This window comes from Protomyctophum bolini (assembly GCF_963924005.1).
Source record: "Protomyctophum bolini genome assembly, chromosome: 14".
Lineage (NCBI taxonomy): Eukaryota > Metazoa > Chordata > Actinopteri > Myctophiformes > Myctophidae > Protomyctophum > Protomyctophum bolini.
Window position 1 is genome coordinate 14,994,904 of NC_137875.1, and position 18,220 is coordinate 15,013,123.

An 18,220-nucleotide genomic window follows, 5' to 3' on the forward strand; every position below is an offset into this window, starting at 1 on the left:
ACACCGACCAACTCATTGGAGGCAATGTAGCGTTCAGTGTCACTTCGACACTGACTTCGAACCGCCGACCCAGGGATCATTGGACGACCTGCTCTACCTCCTGAGCCACAGCCACCCAAATAAAGGGAAGACATCATTGCACATAACAACCACACCAAGGGAATAATGAAGTAATGTCACCTCATAAACACATACTGGGGAAAAAAATACACAAACTATTTTTTTTAAATAAGAAATGGTAAATTATATTTTGGAATTCTATTAGACCTCAAAAGTATTATTATTATTATTAATATTATTATTATTTAGTTATTATGGTCAATATGTCCTTCTGTAACGGTGCATCTTTTACGGAGCACTTTTTCTTTTTGCATGCTGTCAAATTTAGTCAGCCTCAAATTGTTTCAACCACAGTGCTATTAATTAATTGTTTTTAAATACATGCATATTTTGGTTTTGGAACGCAGTATGGGGTAGATAAAACAACGCGATACAAACATAATAGTAGTGGGTGTTTTATTTTATTTTATTAATGCTAAACTGTTGAAGAAGAGAAAAAAAAGCCGGTGAGGTTGGGGACAGATGGCATTTAGCTCTGGCTGTGCGGGACTCAGCAGGACCTGAAGCTTAAGAGGTTAGGCCTGTCAGAACCACTCTGTTCACTCAAGGCCTAACAAAGCCTGTTCCCTCTAATAAACGCAAGATTTTTCTTTTGTCAGAGTCTCAGGGAAACACACACACACACACACACACACACACACACACACACACACACACACACACACACACACACACACACACACACACACACACACACACTTCGCAACCCCAGTGACCTGAATATCCTGAAGAGGGGTGGGAGGGATCCAGAACCACTGCAAGTTTTATTTCTTTCCTCCACAATGTTTTACCATTCTTTAATTAATTTGCAAAGTGTAGTATAAATTCTGGCTCAAAGTGTTTGTGTGTGGAGTTTTTTTCTCATTGTAAATCTTTCGCACGGAGCGAGGCTTTAATCGCGTCGCGTCCCGACTCTGGGGGGATAAACATTTGGCAATTAATGACCAATGTGCGAGGTCACAAGTTCTCACAACACCCCGCACTGCCTCACACATTGGCTTTATTTTAGGGCAAGCGGAGCTAGACCCCTGCTCAACTACAGTATATGTACAGTAGGGATTAACCCCTTGAATCCCAACATCCATATCGTTGCTGTCGGGCAGAAACCTCTTATATCTCCATATTCCCCCCTAAATGAACGCCCTACATGATCATACCAGAGCAGTGGTTTTCAACCCTTTTCATGTCAAGGTCCATTATTTATTCGGCACTTGTGCCACGACGCACCACCGTTTGATGAGCTTTAGCCTCTCGGACCCAAAACTAAAGAATATTTTGTTGTCGTTGGATAAGATCTTGTCCACAATACCATGCTGTATTGATGTGGTACCATTAGGAGAGATAACAAACGTTGATCAAAAATCATCATCATCATCATCATGAGGTGTCCACCCGACAGAGACGATAGTCTGGAGGGAACATTAGCCCAAAATAGCCGATCTACAAGCTCACAATGCATTAATGCAACGCATTGTGAGAGGGGAAAAAAGGCTTGGACCTACTGTACTATAGTCCTGTATACAGTAGAGTTTAAGTGATTGACATGCATCTAGTGCACACTCACATGCATCATTCTAGTGCACACTCACATGCATCTAGTGCACACTCACATGCATCATTCTAGTGCACACTCACATGCATCTAGTGCACACTCACATGCATCCAAACTCGGTGGCTAGACCTTATGAGTGTGCTGTTTGTGGAACAAGAGAGACCTTATGAGTGTGCTGTTTGTGGAACAAGAGAGACCTTATGAGTGTGCTGTTTGTGGAACAAGAGAGACCATATGAGTGTGCTGTTTGTGGAACAAGAGAGACCATATGAGTGTGCTGTTTGTGGTACAAGAGAGACCTTATTAGTGTGCTGTTTGTGGAACAAGAGAGACCTTATGAGTGTGCTGTTTGTGGAACAAGAGAGACCATAATGAGTGTGCTGTTTGTGGAACAAGCTTCTACATTTTCTGTTTTGCCTTGATCTCCTTACCTCCCCCCTTCTTCCCTTTCTTTGTTTTCTTGGAAAAAAAACACGATGGAACTATATGCACAAAAACTAATTTCTAACTAATTCCTAATTTCGAACTAATTCCTTTTTACTTGTAAAACTGTGAAGTGACAATAAATTATTCTGATTCTACTGCACTTTGGCTTTGAAGGGCAAAATTATATCAATTTAATTTATTTAGAAAACGTTAAATAGAGCGCCGAAGTCCTGACGTCACTCGCTCATCCCCTGGTTCTGCCTGGTTCACGGAAGTAATTTCTCTATGGAGAATAACATGAGCTCATCTTAAAATCGTTTCATATAAGCAATGTGGTCCAAAAATAAACAAGCTGTCTCTGCGTTATTGTCAGGGAGGTGTCTCTGTATCGTTTACAACCGTCAGTCGTAAGCCATTGTCGCTAGACCGTCAGTCTAGCGAAAATGTAACTAATTCAGAGTAACAAAGCATTTTCTCTCAGTCAGTTGATTCTTCATATCCATATGAGTGAGCCCAGGATGACAAACACAGTTATTATATGAGGCGATCTAAAATTCCCCTATGGGGATTACAATGCAAATAAAAAGTACATGAACCTGTAGATTTGCGCCCTCTACCGATATTGACGTCCACAATGAATACAGTAACAGTAGCCTACACTTCAAGTATGAAGCATTCAGACATCATACTGTACATTACCACAAGAGGGGGACATACTGTACAGTAAAACATCTTCCACATCATCACACAAACACACTGTTCCAGACCTGCTTTAGAGTCCCATTCTAGTAAAAATGTCTTCTAAATACAGCTTTTCTCCAAGTTTCTATATCAGTGGTTTTTCATGTCAAAATGTATTTGTGGACCCCATGACACAGATGCTGAAGTTGAACCATATTTTATAGGCATTTCTATATACGTTCAATCTGAGAATCCCATCTGCAAATAACGGAAGAACAGCGGCCCCTGTTTTGTCTGTTGAGTCAACAGTCTGTCTTGAGAGACTAATATATTCTAAAAAAAATTACATGACTAAATATTTCATAATTTGCCAAAATAGCACATCTACATGCTCATAGTGTGTTGCTATACTTTCAAATAGCCTGAGTATAAAATAGGACTCACTGTACAGTAAGTGGTCACATTGTGGTGCGTTAGAGGGGTGGAATCATAGCCCGATCTACATACAAGCTCACATTGTGTCACATTGTGGTGCGTTAGAGGGGTGGAATCATAGCCCGATACAAGCTCACATTGTGGTGCGTTAGAGGGGTGGAATCATAGCCCGATTATACAAGCTCACATTGTGTCACATGGTGGTGCGTTAGAGGGGTGGAATCATAGCCCGATCTACAAGCTCACATTGTGTCACATTGTGACATTCATTCATACTCCAGTTTTAGATGATAAGATGCGACTCACCGCTCACCCCAACACATCTTCTATAACCACCAGATCTTCTAGATCTGCTATTTTTCAATAGCTAAAGCATGACATAATGCTTAAAAAGTACAGAGCTATATATACACTATAAGTATAGGCTCTTCCAGTGTATAAACCAGAAGGACAACTAGTCCATATTTGGTCTCCTATCCAGAAAGGATGTGATGTGTGTGATAATTCATTCATGTGCACCAACTGTAGGCTAGATGCCTCTTATCCAGAGCGACTGCACATTGTTTATTGAAGTCTAGTCAATAAACAATATCAAATTAATCACATACTGTATAGGTCTACTATATAAATTGAGTTTGGAGAGAACAGCTTATCTTAGAGACTAGGATACGTGCAGCTAAACCTACCAGGCCTACCAGGTAAACAATGAGTTTAGAGAGAACAGCTTATCTTAGAGACTAGGATACGTGCAGCTAAACCTACCAGGCCTACCAGGTAAACAATGAGTTTGGAGAGAACAGCTTATCTTAGAGACTAGGATACGTGCAGCTAAACCTACCAGGCCTACCAGGTAAACAATGAGTTTAGAGAGAACAGCTTATCTTAGAGACTAGGATACGTGCAGCTAAACCTACCAGGCCTACCAGGTAAACAATGAACCTAGCATCCATCTGTCTAAACAACATGCTGTACATTTTGTGGTCAAGAAACAGAAATCTAAGAATCATGCCCCATCTTCCCTCTCTCTCTCTCTCTCTCTCTCCCCCCATCTGACAATTTGTTTCAGGGTCTGCGGTGGGTCAGAGGCTGAAGACTGATGAGTCATGACCCCAGCAGAGAGAGGCCAGCGGTGACCCTTGACCCCTGGGCTTGGCGCGTGTGTGGCTGACCCTGGAGGATAGTGACCCAACAATGGGAGGCACGTGCCCTGGCCTTGTTGTCGCCATGGTTACCCTCAACCTTTAGGAAGATGGGGGGTAGGGTCGTGCCGCGGCTATTTATCCAAATCCATGTTAACCATCTGCTGCCAATTGACTCCCTTTGATTTGACACCCGTATGCATGCACGCATGTGTGCGCGCACGTGCGACACACACACACACACACACACACACACACACACACACACACACACACACACACACACACACACGCTGCAGGCACACACACGTGCACACACACAGTGGTGGAAAAAGACTCACATATTTTAAGTACAAACATAGGCATCAAAATGTACTTAATGCACCAAAAGTAGAAAGTGCTCATTATGCAGAATGTCCCATTTCAAGTTTTCAAATGTATAAATATTTCGAAAATAGCCGATCTACAAGCTCACAATGCTGATCACTGAACACAGAAGTGTGTGTGTGTGTGTGTGTGTGTGTGTGTGTGTGTGTGTGTGTGTGTGTGTGTGTGTGTGTGTGCGTGTGCGTGTGCGTGCGTGTGTGTGTGCGGGCAAAACATTCAGGGGCAGGCTGGGTAATCTCTGCAGGCAACTGTGATGGTGCTTTAAATTCTCACATTCACCTGGAGAGATTCTGCAGTGTGTTCAACGGGCATCCAACACACACACACACACACACACACACACACACACACACACACACACACACACAGGCCTCGCCATCTTCAGTCAGTCAGTGTATCACTCAAAATCCCCATACATGCAGGGGGAAGCCCCATATATGGTGCCCAGGTCTCGTGACATCATCAGTGATTTATAGATCCCTGATGTCATAGTATATGTGATGTGCTGTCGCAATTAAGCCCATATATGGAGATCCTGATGTCATCAATATTGGCCTACATCTGACCTCAAACCTCAAACCCTTAGATCTCCATATATGGATGGATATATGGATATATGTCAGAACCTGTTCTGACATTTCATATGTTGATCTTTCCACATCCATCGATGTCGACCAATCGATGTCTCCCTTTTGACTGATACCTGTCCATTCAAACTCTAGACGGGCCTGCCCCAAAGTTATTAGTGCAGCCACGCCCGGCAGCTGGTGAAAACTAGAGTTATCAACAGGCCCGAAAATTAAGGCCTGGCCCTACCTGGGCCCTCATCAAACCCTGTACACTCAAGATACTGCCCCCGCTGCCACCCTTTATAGATCTCCATATATGGAGCTGACCTGTTCTGACATTCCATGTTGATCTGACCTCAACAAACCCTGTACACTCAAGACACGCTCCATATATGGCCAGTACAGAATTCATTCCATATGTTGAGTCCCCCATGCAAAAGCGCCAGCAGTCTGCCGTCACCCAGGCTGATATGTTGAACTGATCCCCCTTTCCAAAGCGCCAGCTCTCGCCCATAGTCTGCTGTCGCCCATGGCGGATGCATGCACGCGACCTGACTGGCCCTAGGCGTCTTACTGATCAAGTTTTTTATTACAGTTTTTGTTAAAAGAAAGAAAAAGGGGGTTTCCCCCACCCCACAGGTTGAACAGCGAAACAGATACAGGGTTACAATACATCAAAAATAATAATAATAATAATAATAATAATAATAATAGTAAATAAGGCGAGACAGATATTTTACAATTGGAAAAATCAAATTAAAAAGGAGAAAATAACAGTCATCAGAGACGTTGGCATGATTTCAGTTTTTCTAGTGCTGTGGATAAGACGTCAAGTGTGTTTTCTTGTGCCCCATTGGATCGAGCTATAGAGAGTTCCAGAGAGATCATGTCCATTAATGAGAGGATCCATTGTGAGATCTCAAGTTTATGGGGAGGTTTCCATCTTAGGACGAGCAGTTTTTTTGCAGCTGTCAGCCCTAAGAGCAGGAGTCTTCTACGTGGCATTGTCAATGTCAATCCAATCGCTGAATCATCATTCAACAGGAAAATATTAGGCAAGAGGGGAATTCTAGTTCCCATTACCTCAGATAGTACTTCTGAAACTCTAGACCAAAAACATCATGTGCATATACGTCCCCAGTTTGTTATTGTTGCATAGGGTGCAAATGTCTTACTGATTATTATTATAATTATTATTATTGGGAAGATTTCCCTTAATTAGCAGACGAGCTTGCAGACGGGTTGCCAAAGTATTACTGTAGTACAAAATTAAGAAGTGCTTAAAATGATTTTCATGCTATATTTAACTCATTTTGCTGAGGACCCCACTGGAACCCCTAGTCCACGAGGGAAGAAGACTCTAGTCTCCTCATGTTCATAAAGAAGTTAGGATTTGACCTTAACCACTTGAACCCCAGTGTCCATATTCTGGGAAGATTGGTCAAAATATACACACTCACAATGCGTCACATTGTAAGCTTGCAGATTCTGGTGTGTAGACGGAAAAATATGTCAAAGTAACAGTTCTAACTCAAGTCCAGCTTCCTAAGACAATGGGGGTTTTCAAACCTCATATCAAGGCACATTATTTATTCAGAGTTTGAGCCACCATTTAATGAGATTTAGCCTCACAGACACAAAACCTAGAATATTTTGTTGTTGTTGGCTCTACGATTGTGTCCGCAATGAGAGACAACAAGCAAACATTGATCAAAAAAACAATTATTCTACATTCTCTAATTATGTATTGTAGACTTCTTGTAAATTAAAATTAAGTAATGCAGATGATTAGCAATAATTTAACTCTCAAGAGTTAAAGATCTATGATCGAGGGTCCATTTGGTTACCAGCTCTCCATTTATTTGGGGACCACTGGTGGTCCCCAGACCACTGGTTGAGGACCACCGGTTTAACGTGGTTGAACTGGAGAGGATAATAACCTGCACCGTCAAGAGACCAGCGTATATGAATAGAAGGTCGCCACCTGGTGGGCGAGCTGAGCGTTGATCCTCTTATCCGTTTACTTTCAGGTCAAAAGAGGAATCCTTTCTTTCAAAGGAATGGAAAGACAGAGGTCATTGATTGACAGCCCTGAGGTGACTGGGTAATGTGCAGTACACTTGAAAGTACACACATGTTGTCGTACTACTTTAAACTTTTACCTCCTTGATGCATTTAATCAGTGGTGGAAGAAATACTGTGGAATGTTTAACTTAAGTAAAAGCAGCAATACCACAATATCATTAAAAACTCTACTAACAAGTAAGTCTTAAAAGTACTGGCATGAATACCTTTATTGCAATTAATTCACATTACATGTCATGTTTCAGTACACATATTACATGTCCTTTTCTTTTTTTTTTAATCTATATCCATTATCAATATTTGTCATTTGACTTTCACAAAATAAAACAATGTAAAAAAATAATAATTTAAAATAGGGTTCTCTAAAATACTGCCCTCTATGTTGTGAACAGTTGGTTGTCTCTAGTTTGATGTCAGTTCCAAAGGTCAGACTACCTTTTTAGGACAACTACCTACATTGTTTTATTGGAATGGTTTGAGAGTAAGTAGACCACCACAGCCCGAGTCCCGTTATGGAATCGAGGCTGGGTCTCATCAGTCATTCCCCAAATGAGTCATTGGTCCATTAATTTGTCCCTTTGACTCCATCTTCTGTTGAACTCAGGCTCATCATTTCTAATTCCGAAAGTTACTCTCTCCATTTCCAATATGTCTTGCATTCATTGCATTGTTTCTTATAGTGGTGCACACGTAGGCCTATACCTCCCACATCCACGTCACGTGCAGGACTCCTCAACCGCTCAAACCCTGTATACGGTTGATGAGTGTAGTACCTCAGTGTATTCTGTTATTGTGATGAAAGCTTTGGCTGGAAATAGTGAGCTTTGATCTGCTATTTTCTGCGAAGGCTTTCCCCACTAACCTCGCGTCACCAGGCTTTCCACCTCGGAGGAAAGCCTGGTCTCTGTTACAAAAAATACCGTGTGAACTGGTCTGGAGTGGATGATATAACTACGTCATGTTGTAGTATTGTTTTGTAGTCAGGCAGGATCAAGTCAGGCAGGCAGGAACAATCAATCGGAACTTCCTTTTCCCTCAATCCGGAGGAATAACAATAAAAGCTCTCGTAGCCTGTGGCTTTTATTGAGAAAAATCGGTTTGAGGGAGAGATTGATGACTACAAAACATTACTACAACATGACGTAACGATATTATCCGATCCCGACCGGATCATAAACCTGAAAATGAATGCTGCCCAGGCTATTTCCCCACAATAACAGACGCTATTGCCATCAAAATGTAGGCCTACTTAAAGTCCTACAAGTACTCATTTGACGGAATGTCACATTTCACATATACACATGTATTTATTTATAAAGTTCTAGGCTTGTTTAGCCTATACTGTAGGTCTAGAACTTGGGGTCATGTGATCAATCCGTTTAATTTCAAGGACCCCCAGTAAGTTTGACATGCATATTAATCTACAGACCCCCATTTAATGGCATTTCTATATCTGCGACCCCAATTTATATTGTAGAATCAATGTTAATTTAACTCAGAGTTACAATCCCACAAGGGTCCATTTGGTTCCAAACTATAATTTAGCTGGGGACCGCCTGGAGCTCCCTCAAGGACCCCTGGGGGTCCCTGGACCCCACTTTAAGAACCACTGCTTTACACCACTTGGGGCATCACTGTGGTTAAGGGGTTAACCCCCCACCCCTCCCCCTCCACCTGTCCCGTCTCATCCCGCTGTACCGCGTACCACTCTGCTGCGTTTTGGTCAAATCTCAGCTGGCAACTGTGAGTCGTTGACGAGCTCCTCTCACAATGGCCTCTGGGATTATGCTAAACCCAGCGCCTCTGCCTCTCTCTGTACCTAAAACCCCCGGGCCCAGCCGGCGCGGCATGGCCCGTCCCGGCGTGGGCCAGCCAGCCCTGAGGAGCCCCGCACAGGAAAGAAAGTAGAACGGAGGGTGAAGCTCGTTCTTCAATGAAGATGTCACTGTGATTTCACACGCAACTCCCCCCCCCCCCCCCCCCCCCCCTATCTGTGTGCTCTTCCTTCCTTCCTCCGTCCACCTTGTCACTGCCTCGTCCCCTTGTGTGTGTGTGTGTCCTCCCACACACACTCCTTTCTACCCCCCCCCCCCCCCCCCCATTGGACATTCTTTTGAAGTTTGCTCCCATCCGCATGCTAACCCGCTCATAATGCAGCGCGTCCGTTTTTTGTGAATTTGCATGAATTCACTTTGCAGATGCCTCTGCTGCTGCCAAGCTGGCTTACACACTGATGCGTTACTGTTACAGTATGCGGCATTGTGTTCCTGTCGCTTCAAAAGAAAGCATTTTTTGAATGTTTTTTGCATCGTTCCTCGTACTGTTATCCCTGATGGACGAGACTATCCCCCCCACCCCCCACCCGAAGTGAAGGGTGGTTGCCCCCCCCTGTGGTTGGGCATGAAGAGTGGTTGCCCTCTACATTTGACGGGTGAAGGGTGGTTGCCCTTCACCCCGTTGGGAAGGGGGGGGGGGGGGGGGGGTGAAGACGGAGCTTTCAGATGTGGGTGATACTGCATCAGGAACTGATTGGCTGGTTCTGAAGTGTCAACAGTGCCTGATGCACTGCCTTCAACATCGAAAGAAACATCGCAAACCTGAACGACCAATCAAACGAAAGCGTGCAAAGACATTTAGAGAGGCAGGTGCTCAAGTGAAAAAGGGCACCTTGTGCAGCGCGTGGGAACCGGCCAGTTGCCTTAATAGTGTGAGATTTATAGATTTTGAGCCATAAATAATATTTTAGAAGCTTTTTTATTGTCAAGAATTGATCAATGTCACCATGGTCCACATAGTGTACAGTCAGTGTACACCTTTTTCAAAAGGACACATTACTCTTCAGAGGACAAAAGGGCAGGTGTCCACCTAGTGTCTATCTGTGCACGCCACTGCCAATCAAATGAAACATCACAGTCTGAACGACCAATCAAAACAAACATCACAGACTGAACGGCCAATCAAAAGAAACAAACCCATACTGCAGTGGTGGAAAAGGTGCTCGCATGTTTTACTCTCAGTTGAATGAGAACTACTCCGGGATTAAGAATTTAAGCAAACATGCAAAAGTATTGGTACCTGACGAAGGCCCCGGGCCCTGAGGCCGAAACGTTGTATTGTTTTCCGCTCTGTTGTCAATCAATTGTTTTTGGAGCTTTTAAACCGGTGTGCGATATCTCCTCTTTCCTTTCTTAGTTTCTCTTATGGAAATTTGTTGTTATGTTGAAATTTGTGGATGTGCGTGCACCTCTTGACCATTGCAGTCTTGTGTGTGTGTGTGTGTGTGTGTGTGTGTGTGTGTGTGTGTGTGTGTGTGCGCGCGCAAATACCTGCTTTGTCTTTCTCCACTTGTTCAACCTTGTTCTCACTCTCCTTCAGCCTGGCCTCCATGTACCTCAGCTCCACCTTCTGCTCCACCACGGTGCTCCCTAAGACGTGGACCATATATGTCCCTGAGGTCTTTCAACTCTGTCCAGAATCCAGATGTCTGGGGCGGTGCAGCTGGTCAGTCTGTCCGTCTCTCTCTCCCTGAGCCCATGCCCCAGAAAGGCAGAGCAGCGCAACGCGTTTCATGATGAGAGGAACACAACAGATAACCTGTTCTTTATACTACTTGGTGAGAAGCGGTGTGAAAATGGAGCACATGATGTAGTTTCGGCAATGTGCGGTAAATAAACATCCAAGGACTCTTGATAAACAGATCCAAAGTTTGTCAGGTGTGTTGACAAGTCTGATAAGGTCATACACATACTGTACAGTAATGTGTATTCACAGTGAGGCTATATTAATACAGCGACCATCCTTGAGCATGACCATCCAGTCACAGTATCACAATTTAGCTGCAGGCATTATATTATTAGCGGCGTGCACAGATATAGACACCCTTTTGGCAATGTGCCCTTTCGAAAAAGAAAACACTTGACATTGAGGAATTCTTGATAAAAAAGCTTCTAATATATTATTTATGCCCCAAAATCTATAAATCTCACTATTAAGGCAACCGGCCGGTTCCACGTGCTGCACAAGGTGCCCTTTTTTCACTTGAGCACCTGCCCCTCTAAATGTCTGTGCACGCCACTGATTATTAGTAAGTAAAGCTAATAGAACTAGATGTTTCAATCCCTATATGGTAAGTTAGCGCTCTTGAAGGTCAGAGTGGAGTGGTGAACAAGGAGAGTAGGACTTTCATTGAGGTCATCAGGTGGACACCCTGCTTCATCGACGTTTCATTGATGTTAGCCCACTACGTCTCCAGAGGACTCAACGGTGTGTCCCAGGTACACCCCCCCTCCGTTCCATATCCTCCATATTCACCACTGGACTCTGCATGGCAGGGGCGTCCTCCCTGAGTCAGGCCTAAGCCTGACCACATACCAACGGTCTGGCTGCCCAGTTGTCGTCCTACCTTTTGATCCACAGCCAGTTGTTGCTTTTTTCTGCAGCATTTGACACAGACTAGGTTTGCCTGTTTTGCCCTCGCTCCCATTTTCTTCAACAAAGCTGTCGTGGATTTTGCCACATAGCCTCTACTTCCCACGTCTACTGGAACTGGCATACATTATAACTGTACGATTGTGATAGAAAATATACCTATTGGTGATAAATGAGTCACACTTAAAAATTTAATTTCGACGTCGCCAGTGGTGACAAAAGCCAGAAATGGTGTCCTCTTCTTAATGCAGGAGTGCAGCTCTGCTCTGCATTTGCGAGGCCAGAGTTGGACTACGTATAGGTCAGCCTTCCTCACACCCAGTATATTTCGATGCCAATACTTTAGTATTCTTACTCAAGGTACATTTTCCTATGTCCTGTAAGCAAATAAATATGTCACCTCCTTCATTCTGTTTGTTGTTTTCTATTGGCTCTAATAGTGGTTCTTTTACATTTACAACCATTTTGTTTAAAGTTCTAGAGTCATAAAGCAAAATGTAAGATGGGCTGTTATTGCGCCACCATGAGGCCAACTGATGTAATTATTTATTACATTAATTTTAATAATTATGACCCTCCAAGTGTTGGAACTGTAGCCCTTGCGGTTTCTAATTGTGTGTGTGTGTGTGTGTGTGTGTGTGTGTGTGTGTGTGTGTGTGTGTGTTGTGAAACTTCAGTGTGCTTTGCTTATGTTAAAGGAGTAGTTCACCCAAAACACGACTCAATAATTTGATGACCAGAAGAGTCTCGTACTGACTTGAGTCTCTTATTCAAGATTCAATAATTTATTGACCGATGACCCGGTGCCAGTCAGTCATATTTTGTGTTGGCAACAGCTGTGTATAACACAATGTATCATGCCGTGTCAAAGCCTATAAAAGTGCCGTCTTAACTACAGAGTGAGATGAATTACATTTTCTGTAATTATTCCAGCGCAAGAGGGATTGGGACATCCTTAATCATCAGTGCCGTTACTATGGGGACCTTCCCACGCCCCAGAGGAACAGTAAAGCCCCATTTTATACTTGTAGCCAATCTACAAGCTCAGAACACGTGGCGGTGCGAAGCAATCTGAGCTTGTAGATCGGGACACCTTCTTCGTGTGACTAAGCATGAATCATGTAAAGGGTTCCCCGCCCATGTGAGCCTTGCCTCTGAGGTTTGTAAACACTACTAAAGCTGTGTGTCACAGTTCCAGTGAGTTATAGGAGGGGAGAGAATAGGGCCTATATTACTTTACAGGATTAAAATGTAAAAAGCGACAAAACGAGCTTGTCTATCTGCTACTTTTGTGTGAATGGTGTATTATGATTAAGTAGTAAGTAGGGCATTCATTTACACAAAAACAAAATGGAGATAAGACTGAGGTTTCTCTGCCCGACAGCAACAACATAAGTGTGTCAAACTGCCTTTGATTAATCAAGAGCTTTATCTCTCCATGCCTCTGGCCTGTTATTTGTGCATCTGTTGAATATAGCTTGCCAAGTAAAACAGACTAGGCCAGCGGGAGTGGATCAAAGCTAACCTATTGCTCAGGGGAAATCTGTTTCACCACTCTTCAACCTATCTTCATATCATTGGTCCTCACTAATAGTCCGGCAGTCAACAGGCTTCTTTTGTTTAAAGTGGATTTTTTAAAAATATTGGCCTAAAGTATATATATACATACAGCTGACCGGCTGTCGATAGTTTTCATTTGGCTTTAAGTAGCACTTGACATGTCAAACTCAAACTATAGGGTTTTTCATGATTCTGAATCCATTCCAAGCATTAGTTTTGCACAAAAAACACTCCTTGGGCTAAAAACGGCCATAGCCGTCATGACAAATGTGATGAAGTGGCTATGGCCGATTTTAGCCCAAGGAGTGTTTTTGTACCCCCCCCCCCTTAGTCCTACTCCTCCTGACCTCCTCCCAGCCCAAATCACACCTTGGAAAGCATGAGTGTCTATTTCAAACAAAGTGTTTTTTGACACCCACTGAACGCCCCTATACTGAACAAACACTCAGCCACCACCCACCGAACGCCCCTATACTGAACAAACACTCAGCCACAACCAAGTGTGAAGTGAGGGGTGCTCTTATCATCATACAACTTCATACGTCACATTCCGTGCTCAGCCAATCAAATCATCACAAATGTCACTTTTCTGCCCTCACTTTTATCTTCAATATGTACTTTGCTCAGCCAATCAAATCATCGTTGGGTGATCAGCCAATCACAAGCCAATGTTTGGCCGGAAAGCTGGGCATAGTATAACAACTTTTAACAAAAACTTGCCCTGTGGTTTTCAGTTCCTCTGCTCATTCTGGCCACTGTGCAAGACCCCCCTCCCCCCCCCCCACCCAACTGGAGGAACAGGTGCCAAGTCCATCCCCATATCGCTCCTGTCAACACACAGACACACACACACACACACACACACACACACACACACACACACACACACACACACACACACACACACACACACACACACACACACAGGTTTGTATTACTATACTTGTGGGAACCTCGTGGTTAAGGATTACTTTTAATCGTAAGCTAAATGATCTACAACGTGTCGCTATAATTCCAACCCATATATATTTCGAACATTAATTGAAAACAAATACATTAAAACAACAAAAGAAAAGGAATAGGATGAAGTATAAAACGTATTAAACTCCTACCCCTCTTTTACCAATGTAACATTCACTAGTATTATTATACTTTTCAACACAATGTATTTACTATACTACAACAACGCAAGCATCTACTTGTTACTTAAAGAAAAACATGAAAATAGAACATCTCAGCAATACAACTGGTAAAATCAATACAACTGGTAAAACTACAGTACTATATACTAAATAGTTACTTATATTTACATTAACTGGTCCTCGCAAGTATATAGTAATAGGAAACACACACTTAAGTTGCCCTGTCTTCACCCCGTGGGGGAAGGAATAACCGGAGCCATGCCAAGCCCAGCAGATGTTCATGAAGCGTTCAGGCATCTTGTAAACACCATGAAGCTCTGGACCCGGAAAGTAACCAAGTACTTTTTCTCAAGTACACAAGTAACATTTTGAGGTACTTTCACTTTTTACTGGAGTATACTTTTCCAATACTTTTACTTCTACTCCACCACATCTCGGGTGAGTCGGGTCCAAATAGTGTATAGGCCTACTACATTGAAAATAGTTACTTTGTAGATTTTGATTATTATTACAAAACATACATTTACCACTCCATTTTGGCCATTTGAAAATAGCCGACCTATACTGTACAAGATCACAATGTCTTGCAATGTGACACATTGTGAGCTTATGTAGATCTGCTGTTTTCTAAAGATTTGTATACATTTGAAATTTTTAAATGGGACATTCTGCATAATGAGTACTTTTACTTTTGGTGCCTTAAGTTAAGTATAGGCCAAATTTTCATCAGTGACCTATCATCAGTCTGACAGTAGAATAAAGAATATCAAAACAATCAATAATCTGTAGCTACATTGAGTCTAGTATAAACCTCTTCATAGTTCCATTTTAGCCCGTAGCACTTGCCACTTGCCCTAGCCTCGATGACCTTACACAGGCGTATGCAAAGACTCAACTTACGTAACTTAATAGCATTTTAGACATAGCACTAGTCTACATTGTATACGCATTATAGTTTCATTATATAGATATTTATTCCGCTGTTAGGTTCTTACCTTATACAGTAGGCCTACTGTACGTATGATTCTTGATGACTATTCTTTATGTAGGCCTATATTTGATGAACATGTTTTGTTCTTGCTTACTGTAAATCACTCATACATTCAAATTTAAGAAGTTAATAAATGAAACAAAATAAATAAAAATCAAGAAGGTTTATTACTTTAGACTGATGCTATAGGTTCTTGGTTCATATCTGTGATCGTCCTATAGTTTATGGCAGTGGTTCCCAAAGTCGGGTCTGGGGACCTCCAGGGGTCCTTGAGGTAGTTCCAGGGGGTCCCCAGCTAAATGATGTTTGGAACCAAATGGACCCTTATGGGTCTGTAACTCTGAGAGTGTGCAAATGGAACCAAATGGACCCCATTTGTACACTCTCAGAGTAAAATTACCATTTTACAATATAAATTGGGGTCCCAGAGATAGAAATGCCATTAAATGGGGGTCGGTAGACTAATATGCATGTCAAATTGGGGTCCTTGAAATTCAACGGGTAAAGAATCACTGCTAGAACCATAAACATATTCTCTTATTATGGGGTCCCTGCAGGCATATCCTTTCATATGGGAGTCTGCAGGGCTAATTAGTGTCAATTTGGGGGTCCTTGACATGAAAAGGTTTGGGAACTACTGTTTTCTGGGGCATTTGGAAAAAGTACTCAAATGTTACTCGAACGAATCAATACTGCAGTGTCTGTTATAGGCTATAATTCCTAAAATGTACAAAAGCATCGGCGTACTTTATAAAGTACTACAAGTAAAAGTATTCATATTGCAGAATGTACCATTTCACAAGTTCAAAATATGTAAAAAAAATTAAAAAAAAAAAAAAAGAAAAAAAAAAATAGCTGATCTACAAGCTCACAACGCATTGTTAGCTTGTAAATATGCTATTTTCAAATGGCCGAAGTGTATATATTATATCTATAGGGCTGACATGGTTATGATTTCCAATCTAAATCTACAAAGTAACTAGTAGCCTAATGTAGTGGAGTAAAAGTACAATATTAGGATTTGAGTTGTGGTGTGGAGTAGAAGTAAAAGTTTTGGAAATTCTCAAGTAAAGTGCAGATGCCTCAACATTTGACAGTATACTTAGTTACTGATCATTTCCTGTTTTTGGCTATAAACGTTATGATGAATTGAACACGGTGGACCCTATTGTAAACAAGTGTAATGCTTTATGGTCTCTCCACATGCAGTTAACAGATTTTGTATTGAGTTGAAATGTACTGTAATTCTCCAATCTGTTAATCAATCAATCAATCAATCAATCAATCAATCAATCAATCACTTAATCTACACCACTGTATTTGATGTTTGTATTTAACTTGCTTATTGTAAAATAATGCACTCTGGAGTCTGGATAAGAATAGCTGTTATTAACAGCTAGAATTGTACACATAATACATAAATGCATTAGTAGCCTAAATGGTAATTACATGACGGTGAGTAGGTAGCCCCAGTATGTTCCCTCAGCGTAGTGAGAGGAGAGGGCACATAATGGGGCTAGACGGTGAGCCGTCTATAGAGGGAGCCACTTCTGTGGGTTACTGATGCGGCACGCAGCATGCGAGAAAGAATCCTCCCGTCCCGATTATTCCTACTCCGTGCCCGGTGCTGGTGGCTCGCAACAAGTTAACAACCTGTGCTACGGTACGTGCGCGCGCCCACACACACACACACACACACACACACACACACACACACACACACACACACACACACACGCCGCCCCCAACATTCCGACCGCATGTTCAGCAGAAGAGCTGCGCAGCGAGCAGGCTCTCTCTCTCTCTCTCTCTCTCTCTCTCTCTCTTTCTCTCTCTCGTCGAACACACACACACACACACACACACACACACACACACACACACACACACACACACACACACACACACACACACACCGTTTATAGTGGAGTAAAAGAAGACCACCCAAAACTACCGCATGCTTTTGCAATAAAGACAAGTATAGGTAGGCGACATGTCATCTACAACGACTGGAGAGGCAGAGAACGCAGGTATAATACCACCCGTGTGTGTGTGTGTGTGTGTGTGTGTGTGTGTGCAGGTATAATACCACCCATGTGTGTGTGTGTGTGTGTGTGTGTGTGTGTGTGTGTGTGTGTGTGTGTGTGCGTGCGTGCATGCATGCATGCATGCATGCATGCATGCTCTTACCCCTAGCATAGGTGACAACAACCCCCCTAGCATGCATGAGCAACAAACAGCCATGCATAAAAGTCGACTGGGAGGCATTGTGAGCTTGTATAGATCTGCTTTTTGGTGTAGCAGAATAGATGGAAAAGAGAGTGGTCCAACTGTAGGTACAGTGCAGAGGCAATTTATTGGTTCAGTTTACTGTTGTTATAAGACTGCATCAAGATTGAGTGAGTGGTTGTTGTATGATGCAATGGTCTTGTTTGATTTGAACATTTTAATCACAGTTTGTAGAATTAAACGAAAGCAAATGCAGGTCAATACAACAATACATCAATACAGCTACGAGGATAACAAAACAAACAGAAGAAGCACTATGACTTGTTTACATATCAGGGTCCGACGGGAACATATATAAAGACGTACTACAAATATACACAAAAAAGAGGAAAATCATCATTCAGGTAAAGAATGGACTCGTATGCAGGATTATCACCTGTTGCATGTTTATTATTTTAATAATCGTTAACACTATT

At 42.5% G+C, this 18,220-nt stretch overlaps 1 protein-coding gene across 3 annotated transcripts in view; it reads left to right on the forward strand.

Moving 5' to 3' along the window:
• The first annotated feature begins 17,135 nt into the window (after window positions 1-17,135).
• efemp1 (EGF containing fibulin extracellular matrix protein 1) overlaps window positions 17,136-18,220 on the forward strand; it is a 33,180-nt gene continuing 32,095 nt past the window's right edge. The window contains exon 1 of one of the 3 annotated variants that reach the window (XM_080782298.1): window positions 17,136-17,178. Coding sequence is in view for 1 of the 3 variants with exons in the window: in XM_080782297.1 (XP_080638423.1) it covers window positions 17,509-17,545 (37 nt within the window). In the remaining 2 variants the exon portion in view is untranslated. Of the gene's footprint in view, window positions 17,179-17,406; window positions 17,546-18,106; window positions 18,149-18,220 lie in introns of those variants that run through there. The other 2 variants (XM_080782297.1, XM_080782300.1) reach the window with 2 other exon arrangements.